Consider the following 14105-nt stretch of genomic DNA (forward strand, 5'->3'; position numbering starts at 1 on the left):
CTTTAACAGGGTCAAAATAAACTACAGAACTATAATGGACTGATACTTCCAACAGTATATTTAGCATTTCACATAGTGTTCATAACTATACTTAATTATAACTGAATATAAATAAATGAATATTTATAATGCAATCTTATGAGTAGCAACAGTACCATAGTTGTTGGACAATGCAAATGTCTTGTTTTTGTCCCCTATGTAGAATAGTTTGCAACTAAGAAATGAATCTTGGGGAAGTTAACAAGATCTCCATTTGCTTATGAAAAATACCTTCCAAAATAAATGAAAAAGATTACTACATACTCTGTAATTTTAAGAGACAGTTAGATTAAAAGCCTATAGATATTTGTATTATGAAAATTGCCCTTTGGGAAATAGTCCAAAGAACAAAGAAAGTAAGAGTTATGATGAAAATGAAAACAAGCGACTTTAAAAGTAGGGATTTAAATTCCTTGCTCCTAGCTCAAAATGCACAAGAGGAACAATCTGAAAAAAGTGTCTGGGGATTTAGAAAAGTTTTAAACTGCTCAATAAATTTGAGTGATTGTTTTAAAATGTTCAAACAAATCTGAAGTTTACGAAGGCAAAAGTTCCCAGTATTTATAGAAATACATGTAGTCGCTTTTACTTTACTTTACTTTTATTTAGATTTTTATACCGCCCCCTCTCCCCAAAGGGACTCGGGGCGGTGTACAGTCAAATAAAAACACATCAATAAATAGAAAATACAAACACAAAGAGGAGGCAATAAGAAACTGTACATATCTGAAGTAAAGTAGTTAAAAGCAATATTTAAATACCCTAAAAATACCCAATTAAAATATCTGCCAGGAGGTAGAATAAAACTATAAATGGGCCAGGCCGGCTAAACGGAACAGGTGAGTCTTCAGTTTTTGTCGAAAGGAGCGGAAGTCGGTGGTGGTTCTGATATCGGGGGGGAGGTCATTCCAGAGGGTTGGGCCCATCACAGAGAAGGCTCTACTCCTAGGCGCCGCCCGTTGGCATTGCTTAGTGGACGGCACCCGGAGGAGTCCTTCCCTGTGAGAGCGAATCGGTCGCAGGGAAGTGTGTGGTAGGATGCGATCCCGCAAGTACCTAGGTCCTGAGCCATGGAGCGCTTTAAAGATAGTAATTAACACCTTGAAACGCACTCGAAAGACCACAGGCAGCCAGTGCAGCTCGCGCAGGAGCGGTGTTACGTGGGAGTACCTAGTACTCCCCATAATAGCCCGCGCGGCTGCGTTCTGGACTAGCTGCAGTCTTCGAGCGCGTCCCAAGGGAAGCCCCATGTAGAGGGCATTGCAGTAGTCCAGCCGAGCCGTCACCAGTGCATGAGTGACCATGCGTAGGGCATCCCGGTCCAGTAGGGGGCGCAATTGGCGCACCAGGTGAACCTGGTGGAACGCCCCCCTTGCCACGGCTGCCACATGGTCATCCATTGACAGCCGGGCATCTAGGAGGACGCCCAAATTGCGCGCCCGTTCCACAGGGGGCAATTGCTCGCCCCCTATGGTCAGTGATGGAATCAACTGACTGAACCGGGGTGCCGGTAGCCATAGCCACTCGGTCTTGGAGGGGTTGAGCTTGAGTCTGTTGTCCCCCATCCAGACCCCGACGGCTTCCAAACACCGGGTCATCACCTCGACAGCCTCGTTGGGGTGGTCTGGGGTGGAAATGTACAGCTGCGTATCATCAGCGTACAGATGATACTCCACCCCAAAACCACGGATGATCTCCCCCAGCGGCTTCACATATGCATTGAACAGAAGGGGCGAGAGGACTGACCCCTGAGGCACCCCACAAGTGAGTGACCTCAGGGTCGACCTCTGCCCCCCTGCCAAAACACATTGCGTCCGGTCAGAGAGGTAGGAGCCGAACCACTGCAGAACGGTGCCTCCAACTCCCATCCCCCCCAGCCGGCGCAATAGGATACCATGGTCGATCTAATAGGACCAGGATAGAGGAACAACCCCTATCTCTGGCCCTCCAGAGATCATCGACCAACGCGACCAAGGCCGTCTCCGTGCTGTGTCCGGGCCGGAAGCCGGACTGGCGTGGGTCTAGATAATCGGATTCCTCAAGGTGTCGTGGAAACTGCTGTGCCACCACATTCTCTACAACCTTCGCCAAAAAGGGAAGGTTGGAGACTGGACGATAATTAGCTAGCTCCATCGGGTCAAGGGAAGGCCTCTTGAGTAAGGGCCTCACCACCGCCTCTTTCAAGGTGGCAGGCAAGGACCCCTCACTCAAAGAGGCATTCACCAAGCCCAGTAGCCAGCCTTGTGTCACTTCCCAGGATGCCAGTACCAACCAGGAGGGACACGGGTCCATTAAACATGTGGTCGGTCGCAGCCGTCCACGCAACCTATCCAAATCCTCGGGGGCAACAGAATCAAACTCCTCCCAGAATGGTCTCACAAGACTCAACTGTTTGCGGCTCCTCTGGTCCACTGAAGGGGGCCCATCCGCTCCGGATCTGAGCGATTTTGTCCTGCAGATATTCCCCAAACTCTTCTGCTCTGCCCTGTAAAGGGGCTTCCCGCGTCCTCTGTGATAAGAGAGAGCGGGTCACCCGAAACAGGGCGGCAGGGCGGTTATCGGCGGATGCAATAAGAGTGGCGCAATGTCTGCGTTTGGCCACTCTTAATGCCACAAGGTAAGTCCGTGAATAGGCTCTTACCTGTGTTCGGTCAGATTCGGAGCGTGAGGACCTCCACCTGCCCTCTAGGCGTCTCCTATGGCGCTTCATCACCCTCAGGTCCTCGGTAAACCAAGGAGCCCGGGTGGGTCGTCGCCGCAGGAGAGGCCGCAAAGGCGCAACTCGGTCCAGGGCCCCAGCGGCCGCCCTATTCCAGGCGGCCACTAGGTTCTCGGAGCGAGAGTGGGTCAGGGCTACAGGGAATGGCCCAAGGTCTGTCTGGAACCTATCCGGTTCCATCAGGCGCCTGGGGCGGTACCAACTTGGACAGTTTGGTTCCGCCTCCTCGCGGTGGGGGGTAGCGCCAGGGAAGTCCAGCCGGAGACATGAGTGATCTGACCATGACAGGGGGGTAATGGTTACATCCCCTCTTCCCAGATCACTCGTCCACTGTTCAGATACAAAAACAAGGTCCAGAATGTGGCCACCTTCGTGTGTGGGGTCCTGAATTAATTGGGTCAGGTCCATGGCTGTCATGGAAGCCATGAACTCCCGAGCTACCTCGGATGCTTCCCCCGTCGACGGCAAGTTGAAATCCCCCATAACCACAAGCTTGGAGGTCTCAACTGCCATCTCTGAGATCAGCTCAAGGAGCTCGGGCAGGGCTGCTGACGCATAGCGAGGAGCCAAGTATACAATCAGCAAGCCCCACTGCCTCCCTGGGCCCCATTTCACACCAAGGGACTCACATCCGGGTATCTGAGGTACAGTGAACTCCCTCGGCTCTAGACATTCCCGTATAACTACCGCCACCCCACCACCCTTACCCAGGGCCCGAGGCTGATGGAATGCATGGAAACCCGGTGGGCACATTTCCACGAGGGGTAAACCACCCTCGTGGCCCAACCAGGTCTCCGTTATCCCTGCAAGGTCCAGCTCCCCCTCTGAGATCAGCTCATTAATGAGAGGGGCCTTGTTGGTCACGGACCTTGCATTGCAGAGCATCAGCCTCAGGCCCTGGCTCTGTAGTTCCTGACCACCTAGATTGCGGGGGTTGGTACAAACGACCGGGTGTAACCAACAACCACGGTCTCCCAACCGACGTTGTGGTCTTCTCCTGTCCTCGCATCCCCTCCTCCCCGCGACCGATGTAATAAGACAACCCTCTATTGGAATGTTCTTTCCCCTCCCCCCCTCCACCACACTCACTTCCCTCCTAGACTCACCTGTTCGCCTGGCACTGGCCCCCCTCCTGGACAGATTCCCCCCCCCTAAAGCCCTCTCTGGAACCCCCTAAAAAGGATAAAAAACATTTATTTAAAAAACCCCTAAGCTTCCGTTTCTTCCACCTCTCGGGGTCTATAAACCCGTCATCAAGGCGGGCCCTTACAAGCGACAAGGGCCATACCTGCGAGAGGGGGGACTCCTGCAGGCGGAGCAGGTCTAGCCTTTTGAGCTGCATCCCTTTAAAATCTTTTTGTCCTTTTCAAAGGCTTATTATATTTGTTTAGATACAGAGAAAGTGATAATTGGCAATATTGTTTCTCTTGCTGTGGGCAACACAGGTAGCACCATCAAATAGGCTGAGGAGGAAGGTGAAGTGGGGCAGGTGGGCAATAGAAAGAGGTGTCCCTAAGGACTAAAATATTCTTTTAAAAAATGGAGCTGACTGTACTAAGGTGAAAGAATCAGGGATTAATTTGCTGGCCTTCTTCCGTAAAAAAAAAAGGATCATGTCAAGTGCTAATGCTCTCAGAAACAATTGTCACAGGGCCTTTTCAGATCAGAGGTCAGCAACTATGAAGCATAACTACATTGTAGAGAAAATGGTAAAACTAAAAATTTCTTCCTTCACCTTACCGTGCCCCAACCACCACTTACTAGGAACTCGGATTGTTGTTTTTAACTCATATTCATCTTTTTGTAAGGTTTAGTGTGCAGCTGTCTTGTATTTCTTGCCTAAAATGATGGGAAACTATGCTAATAACTTTTGGACACAGAGAAAAAAGAAATGTGCAGCCAGTTCTGCAGAGATAAATTTTCAGCCCCTGTTTTAAACCATGCAAAGCCTGAGAAAATATTGAATTGGAAGCATTGAATTGACCTCTCTACCACTGCTTTGTAAAACTGATTAAAATGAATCATATTTCAGTCCTAGATAAATGTGCTTAGGAAAATGCTAGTGATAGCTCTTTAACTACTTAAATGTTGTGCCTGTTCTCGGTGTTTCTGGGTTGCTAAGGGAAAGACAATCCCATCAACACATGAATGAGCCCAATGAAATAATGAGCCCTTAAGGAACCTTAATCCATAAGGAGAGAAAAAACAATAAGCAGATTTTAATGGTTTTTTTAATATGTAGAAGAACATACAGTTTGCCGGTCATCATGAAATATCTTTTTCTCTATTTACTATAGTTCCCATATATACATTATTTTTTTTAATAAATGTGATGTAATTGATTGTGGTGGAATCATTTTATTTGTTCTGTTATTTTACTGTTGTCATATGGTGTAATACATATCAGAGGTTGTTCACAATTACAGCTCCAGAGGTAGCTTCATTGTGCTAGAAAGGTTCCAGTCTACTAAGATGATATGTACATTTACAAAACATTTTGTAGGCATATGGCATCAGTGACTTGCAGCATTAATGAATAATAATTACTCTACTAGATAAACAGCCAATATATCCTTTATAATTACATAATTATAACATGGATATTATCCTGCTTTGATTACTCTTATTTCTTGCTTATGAAAATGAGTTCCAAGGCCTTTAGACTTGCAAATGTAACTACAATAGAATGCAAATAACCATAAAATGAGTTGCATGTTGCATCAATTTATCAGAGAAAAGCACTATACCACAATCTTAAGTTAATTTTATAGAAAGTCATAAAAACAATGTTCTTTGCAAAGAACTGAGTTTATAAATAAATCATCATAACAAGTCCATCCATTATAAACTGCATCGTAGAATATTATTTCTTTTGCAAAACCTTGACTTCAGTAGCAGGGCACTACAACTTTCTGATACTTCAGTCATTTATCTTTCACCCTTTCACCTTTTACTTCCAATGCATGTCTCTTGCCTCATTGCTGTAACACAAATCACTCCATCTTTATTATTACTTATTATAATTCCTTGGCACTTAGTTACTTCTCCCATGCCTCATTGTACTTCAGAATTCCTCTGCTCTCTAGTCTACTGGGTAATGGGCAGGGGGGAAAGTGATATCACAATGTTAAGTTTTTGTCCTTCTCGTGAACTAACTAGCATTTCACAGCAGTGATTCCTAAGACGAACAATAGAAATCCAGCAGTCTTCTATTCACATAAGATAGGGAGGAGAGGTCTCTTCCTGATTCTCCCACGCACCCAGTTGAAGAGAATGCTAGCTAGTGTGAGCCCATTGCCTAAACCAAGCAAATTCAGAAGCCAAAAAGCATGGTGTAGGTTTGGGCATGCGCAGGACCTTCTGCGCATGCTTGATGACATCAGCTTGGCCACCACTACCAGCTCGGCCGAACCGGTGATAACATCAGCGCTGCCGCCACTACCGGTTTGGCCGAACTGGTGCACACTGGCAGAATACCTTTGATGCTAGTATTCTCTGCTGTGATGAGCTATTTTGGATTTCTATTCAAAACATTGTAACTATTTCTCAGCCTGCATCTACGGATTTAAAAAAGAAAACAATGTGATCAATTCAGTGAGGAATGTCCTCATAGGGGCAGAGTCCCTGCTTTGTCTCCCTAACTGTTGATGAACAATTAGAAAACTCTGTTATGATGGGGAAGTGTTTCACTTCTCACTGACTGCTAGCCACTCTGGAGCAGGGGTGTCAAACTGGTGGCCCGCAGACCAGATGCGTCACTTGCAGGCCACGCCCAGCCCAGCTACACAAAGGCAAAATAATGTCAGGATACCTCACAATAAATCATGTGACACAATCAGGTTTGATACCTGTGCTCTAGAGATTCAAAAAGGGTTCTTTGCTTTCTACATTGGAGATTCTGTTTCAGTATATAATGTGTCCTTCATCTGGATGCGAAGAAAGATATTTTTAAAAAGATTTCATATCTTATTCTCATAAATAAGATGGCCAAGTATGCACCCTCCAATACAAAGCTGTAATTGCTAGATGTTAAGAAGCAGGTTAAGTTCTTTTCTCCCCCAGCAGACTGATGGGGAAAAACGTCACCTGCCATCTTTTTTCTGTGAATGATGTAGAGCAGAAGTTTGACATCTGAAATATTTGCTAGGATTTAGCTGACGTTTCCTCAGTATGTTTCCATGGGATTAAAATAATTACAGAAGTCCTTCATGGCCTGGATATCATGAACTCTATTGCCTGGAGAAGTGGGAGGATATGATTTTAAAATTATTGGCATTTCATGACAGATACAGCCCTATTTTGAAAGTAGTGCAAGAATTATTTTTCTGTCACTGTGTTTCCAATTGCCTTTTTCTCTGTGCAAAGTTGATTCCAGTGGCTGGCTCAATTTGTCTGTGTCATGCCTCCAGTGGCACAATTTTCTCTTCTATTCCTTTCCCCATGAATGCCTTAGTAGGCTTCCTGTAGCTACAGAAGGCATAATTTTACATAGTAGCAACATTATCCATTGTCTATGAATCATCTTTATGATCTCAGTCTTTGGGGGAAAGAAAGCATGTTACTTAAAAGCCCTGCAAGCAAGAAAAGGTGAGTAACACAGCTAGTTCACATCTGATCCAAATACTAGTTTCACCCATGCTGAAAGAAAGGGGGCATCTTTCACTTTTTTTTTTGCCAATTTATTTCGTTTTGTCATTGTGATCAGTGAATTATCTGGGGGTTACAGTGGGAGAGAGATGAGTATATATTAATGTACCAAATGAGATCAATACACTTTAATGTACCAAATCCAGGCCCTTTCACTGAAAATTGCATGCTAATGATCATAGACTGAAACCGAGGAAGGCAATTGGAAGGGTGTCAAATTCATCATGAAGTAAATTCAGCAAATGGTTGGTGAAGCTACTCTTAATATATTAGGCAAATATTAGGCAAGCATGCAACTATCTGATATTTTAAAGAGCCAAGGTGGCATAGTGGTTAGAGTGCAGCACTGCAAGCTACTTCAGCTGACTGCTAGCTGCAGTTCGACAGTTCAAATCTTACCGGCTCAAGGTTGACTCAGCCTTCCATCCTTCCAAGGTTGGTAAAATGAGGACTCAGATTGTTGGGGGCAATATGCTGACTCTGTAAATTGCTTAGAGTGGGCTGTAAAAGCACTATGAAGTGGTATATAAGTCCAAGTGCTATTGCTATTAAAGAGTTCTCTAACTTCAATTCTTCATTTTCCATTTCCCTTTAATCTGTGATAATTATCCTTGCTCTTGTATTCCTCTACTCTGTCTCAGTTCATGCAATCTCCAGTTTCCTTAATAATTATTAACTGATTTTTAAGAGGAGAGGAGAAGGAGAAATAGGATATACTCATTGTTTTTTCTTAACCCGTTTTTTTTTTTTACATTGCTTCCATGTCTGGGCACAATGAAGACTGCTGCCTCTGATGAGAATGGTGGCCTGAATTTGAGGACAGGAAAATCTGTACTCTCCAAACATCCCAATAATGCCCCCACCCCCAAAAATACAGTATTATTAAGAGCTAATTAGATTAACAGTTCTGATTCAGACACTGATTTATGTCCTGTTCACTTATTTAAATTAAACTGGCCTCTCTAAATAAACCTCTTTTCCAGATCCACTGATGTCACTCAAAAGAGATTGGCTTCCTAGAGGCAGTTAGGGCTTAGTTGCAACTGTTTTCAGAAAAAAAGCTAGTCCTTTGTGGAATTAAACCGAGTTCTAAAAAAGCACCAAATTGAAGCCCTATAAAAGCTGAAAGACGCAGACTGAGAAGAAAAGCATGGAAAAAGCTATTACCATGCATATGAAGCTTAGGATATTATGCCATGTCCTTGCTTGAGTTATATTTAGCATGGAATAAAAGACCATACCTACATGGTGGTAAGAAGTTTATACAAAAGCCATTACTTTACCATTTAAGAGTTCTCCTTTCCTATTGAATTCCTGGATTATTTTTTCTAGAAGGTAGATTATTTTATCTATGTATTATAACCATAGCTGGATAAGAGTTTTTGAAAATTTCTGAGCATATGCAGGTCTTTGGAAAAGTATGAAATATATTTTCCAGATGTGGTACAGCTCCAATTGCCTTAGGCTTTATACAGAAATATCCATAGCTTCTGCAAAGACTGAGCTGAAAGGGCTCCACTGGGCATGAGGCACATGTGGCCACAGAAATGCTGGTAGACTACCGTTCTCACCTGCCTAGGGAGCCATACAGAGGTGGTATTCAACAGGTTCTGACCAGTTCTGGAGAACCGGTAGCGGAAATTTTGAGTAGTTCGGAAAACCAGTAAATAACCACCTCTGACTGGCCACCACCCCCATCTATTCTCTGGCTCCTGAGTCCTAGCTGATCGGGAGGAAATGGGGATTTTATAGTATTCTTCCCCTGCCATGCCCACAAGCCATGCCCACAAGCCACGCCCAACAAGCCATGCCCAACAAGCCACGCCACGCCCAACAAGCTATGCCCACAGAACCGGTACTAAAAAAATTTGAATCCCACCACTGGAGTCATAGTTTGTCTGTGTCATGGTGTGAGCACACAGCAAAGGCATGAGCTGACTCAGCATCTTCCTAGGTTATTTTCTCACCCACAATATACAGTCACAATAGTTCGCTCGCAAACCAGACTTTTTCCCCCATCCAGTATAAATTCTTAGCTGCTTTTATTGTCTTTATCATATATATCATGGGGTCAAGCAATGGATAATAAGTGCTTTTGTTTTATGTTTAGTTTATTTTAGAAAGCTGGATGCGTTTAGGCCAATATTTGTAAAACATTAGTTGCATGAATCCTTATAAATAATTAGACTGGATTTTGATTCTGCTCTGTGCAGCCAGCTAGTTATATCAGCCCTTTCCTTGACAGCTTCTGCTTAGCATTTAAGATCTGAAATGAATTCATGCCTCTTGAAGCAGTGTAATTAATGAGACTGCAAAAATAGAACAAAGACTGACAGTGTTTAGACAAGAAGGAGAAGACCCACAGGTTTGATTAATTGGAGTGTGCCAAGGAACTGAGTAATTGCTGTTTACAAACCATATTGTAGCACATGTTAAATCAGGCCAATTGTGTACTTGTGTGTGTTATAAGCAGGTGCAGTTTAATTTTGCAGTTAAATGATAGAATTATTAGCAAAATCAAAGATATGGTGAAGTGGAATATTAAATGATGCCTTCTTATTTCAAATTCATTAAAAAGATCAGGACTGTTCAATACCAAGAATCGTTGTTCAGCCTCCGTTGTACAGATTTACACTTCACTGGGCTTCAAAAATTAATAGTAGCATAATTTGACATTTTATGTATGAAGAAAAATACAATTTCTACACAATATGCTGATTTGTAATAAAGGGAAACACCATACAGTTGTGTTAAATTAGTTCCTGGGCAACTTGACATCTTCCCCCATTAGCTTGAGAATAAGAGATTAAGGAATGTAAACAATAGACAACAAAAAAGAAAAGCTGCAATCTTTTGAATTACTATGAATAGGGCTGGGTCAATGAGACAGGCCATCATTTATGAACCCACTAGCTCATAACCTGTCATTGCCCAGGTATTTATTTATAGGGGGGAAATGTCTGGACCAAAGATAGTTTCTAATGTTGGGTTTTCCCCCTTACCAGAGGGAGTCCCCTTGTGGAGTACTGTGAAGCCGTTACCTGGCAACTCCATGGTGCTGTACGGTAGAAGCCAGTATGGAAGTACGGCACAACAAGATGTATCTTAACAGAACACACACACCAAGGGTTGTTAGGGGTGTCTTACCCCCACAGTAGTTTTCTCCAGAGAGTAAGTCATCTGTGTACCAAGTTTGGTTGGTAGAGTTACCAACCTACCAGAGTTATGCTAGAACATACAAACATATAACTAGATAGATGATAGATAGATAGATAGATAGATAGATAGATAGATAGATAGATAGATAGATAGATAGATAGATAGACAGACAGACAGATAGATAGATAGATAGATAGATAGATATAGAAGATCTGCTGACAGACAAACCAATAGGTGGGAATTCTAATAAATGAAGTTCGTGGTACCAAGGATGCAGTGGTGGGTTCCGGAACCCGTTGCAACCGGTACGGTTACAATGGGGCCTGGCATCCTCCACATGAAAGCGTGCAGTGCATGCATGCATCTTACCTTCCAGTGACGCCTCCGCAAGCCGCCGTGACGCTCCAGCTGCTTGGCGGAGCGCCGCACAGGCACTGTACACACCATGCATGTGCATGGAAGCGCTGAAGGCTTTAAAGACAGGTAAGGAGTGCAGATGGGCGGGTGGGCCCTCCGGAGCACCGTACCGGAATGATACCCAGTGCTCCGGGCAGGCTCCAGTATGCCTGTACCGCCTGCAACCCATCACTGCAAGGATGTCTCCAGGTTTCTAACTTAGTTACGATGCCAAACTTGGTCTTATATTACTTTCAAAGTTGTTATTCATTGATACAAAACAACCTTATTATGCATCTTAATGTGAGAAATAGTAACTGTGATCCACGCATTTGTGAAATTCCAATGTTTAGAAGAAACAACTTGTAGCTAGAATAATCCCTCTGTATTGTGTATAAAAGTATTACTGTATAGGTGAAAATGATTTTTAAAAATGAAGGTTTTGTTCATATCAGTTTTATGAGATTGGACCCCTGCTATTGTAAATTATGGTTGCAAGGAGATATTGTTCAGTTTTCCTGAATTTCAGACAATGATTTAGGAAGAAAAAGATAATACGTATTTGGTCTTAATAGGATTTAATTCTAAACTGAACGGTAAAATGTTTTCTTATTACTCTTAAAACCAGATTTTCAAATATATATCTTACTGAACCAAGTGGCAAAACCAGAACATATGAGTATGTTCTTGTCCCATTGCATGGCATGTGCCAGTCAGGAAAAATAATAGAATAACCGAGTTGGAAGGGATCTTGGAGGTCTTCCAGTTCAACCTCCTGCTCAAGCAGGTGTCCCTACACTTTTTCAGACAAATGTGTGTCCAATCTCTTCTTAAAAACTTCACATAAAAGCAATTTTATGGCAATTACAGCAGCTTGTTACAAAAAAAAACATGGACACCAAAGGAATAAAAGTCAAAAAAATTCCCCCTCAACATGGCACATAACTTGAGATTTTTCACTATGTATTCACATATAATTTGGGGAGGGGGGAACAGTGTGTCATGTAATATAAGAGGCAGACAGTTACCACAGAATTAAAGCTCCAAATGTAATATGCTAGTTTAAAGAAATAGTGAAAGGGATAAATTTACTGTTCCTCCTATTTTTAATAACAGCATCTAAGATTAGTACTGCAAACTCTGCGAAGCACCAAAACATCCTAACATATGGACCAAGTAGAAAAATATGGATGTTAGCATTGTTTGTGAAATTTACTGTGTTGGAAGCCAATAAAACTTAAACAAAAATGGATCTCATTCATAAACTTTGGGGATGTTATTTTTCAGGATAGAAACTTTTATCTGTTTTCTCCTTATATTTGCATATTTTGCACTTTCTGTCTCTATTTTCTGTTAAAAATCTATGGATCTATTGTAGCTTTCTGTATTGTTAAAAAAAATGAAAACAACTGACATGTACAGCCAGAGCAAAATCTATTAACATTCACAAGCATCATTTATTTGTTATTGTTTTATTAATGAAAAACAGTTTATAGGTACTTTTTAAAACATTCTTCACAAATGTATATGATATTAATAATATCTTATTGCTTTCCATAATAGCTTGATATCCCTGAGATGAAAAGTGCCCCATTTTTCTTTTCACTATATAGCAAAATTCTAGACATAGAAAAGAGGCTCCTACCAGCATAAATAATGAAATTAATGTAAGGTAGAGGATCAATGAAGCTGCATGAAGCTTTTGTCTTCTAGCATATACTGGATACTCCCCCACCTTCCCAAAGAAAATTGAGCACTCACCCATATAAACATCAGGAACTTTCCCCATATTCATCTAATGTTTAAAGTTATCAAATATCTATCTCAGTGTTTCTCAATCTTAGCAACTTTAAAATATGTGGCCTTCAATTCCCAGAATTCCCCAGCCAAAGTCTATTGTATTGTAGCCAAATGGTCTAAATATATAAAATAGATCACTGAACATGGCATAACAGATGAATGGAAAGAAAAGCCTGCCATCTGAGTTGGACTTCTCATGGATTTCTTTGGCAACAATATGGAAATGGTTCTTCATTGCCTTTTTTGGCTTCTTAATTTATTCTACTAACCCCATATTCATTTCTTGGTTTTCTCTCATCCAAGGACTAAAGAAGACTGTTTAATAGCTCATACAAATTATTCAAGGTATTCTCACCTATTATGAATAGGAAATAAACAAACTTGACCAATTTTCATTTTTGATTGAATGGTTCAGATGACTTACTTCAGCCAATATGAGATACAAGATTAATTTAAAATAAAACAGTCCAGAAAGATTTCATAGTGGGGCTAAAAGAAAATAGCCTTCCAAAATTCTACCTAACAATAATATTTTGTAGAGATGATTTATTTAAGGATATTCCAGAGATGGGGTGGAGTTCTTCAGTTTGGAAGGCCTTAGATCAATGTATTTAAGATGGTATCTTATCCTCTCGCTTTTGCCTAAAACATAATTTGCACAGAATTACTTCAAATGGGTACTAGAGGTCAAAAGTAGGTAAGTTCAGCCTTGTAGGAGTTACTTGATTTTTTTCTTTTTACTTCCCTGAGATTCAGATATCCAGATTTAAATTCTAAATAGGGAAGGGGACAAATATATCTCTAAAATTAAGATACAACTTTTTATATTTAATACCAAAAGTGAATTTATAACTGCTTTGATATACTATGAGTTGAAGTGTGTATACTACCAGGAGAGCTTTTTTATACATTGTGAAATCTGGTCAAGGGACTAACATTTGGTAAAATGAATCTATCCAATATAGCACAATACTTTTTTTTCTAGGTCTGGCAGTGTGGTGGTAGCGTTGAAGTCCTACCTTGCTCTAGGATTGCCCATATTGAACGAGCCCATAAACCATACACAGAAGATCTAACATCCCATGTCCGAAGAAATGCATTAAGAGTGGCTGAAGTTTGGATGGATGAATTCAAAAGCCATGTTTACATGGCATGGAACATTCCTCAGGAGGTAGGCTACAAATAGACATCAGTATGACTCAGTAGTGAAATTCAAATGTTGTTACTACTGGTTCTGTGGGCGTGGCTTGGTGGGCATGGCAGGTGAAGGTTACTGCAAAATCCCCATTCCTTCCCCACTCCTGGGGGAAGGATATTGGCAAAATCTCCATTCCCACCCCACTCT

General features: G+C 42.1%; 1 protein-coding gene across 2 annotated transcripts in view; it reads left to right on the forward strand.

Annotated features, from left to right (window-relative positions):
- The window catches only part of GALNT18 (polypeptide N-acetylgalactosaminyltransferase 18), a 351837-nt gene that overhangs the window by 285763 nt on the left and 51969 nt on the right, over nucleotides 1-14105 (forward strand). For both annotated transcript variants that reach the window (XM_081945638.1, XM_081945639.1), the window contains exon 7: nucleotides 13746-13931. In XM_081945638.1, the coding sequence (XP_081801764.1) occupies nucleotides 13746-13931 (186 nt within the window). The remainder of the gene's footprint in view (nucleotides 1-13745; nucleotides 13932-14105) is intronic.

This window comes from Natrix helvetica, assembly GCF_964273705.1.
Source record: "Natrix helvetica genome assembly, chromosome: 1".
Lineage (NCBI taxonomy): Eukaryota > Metazoa > Chordata > Lepidosauria > Squamata > Natricidae > Natrix > Natrix helvetica.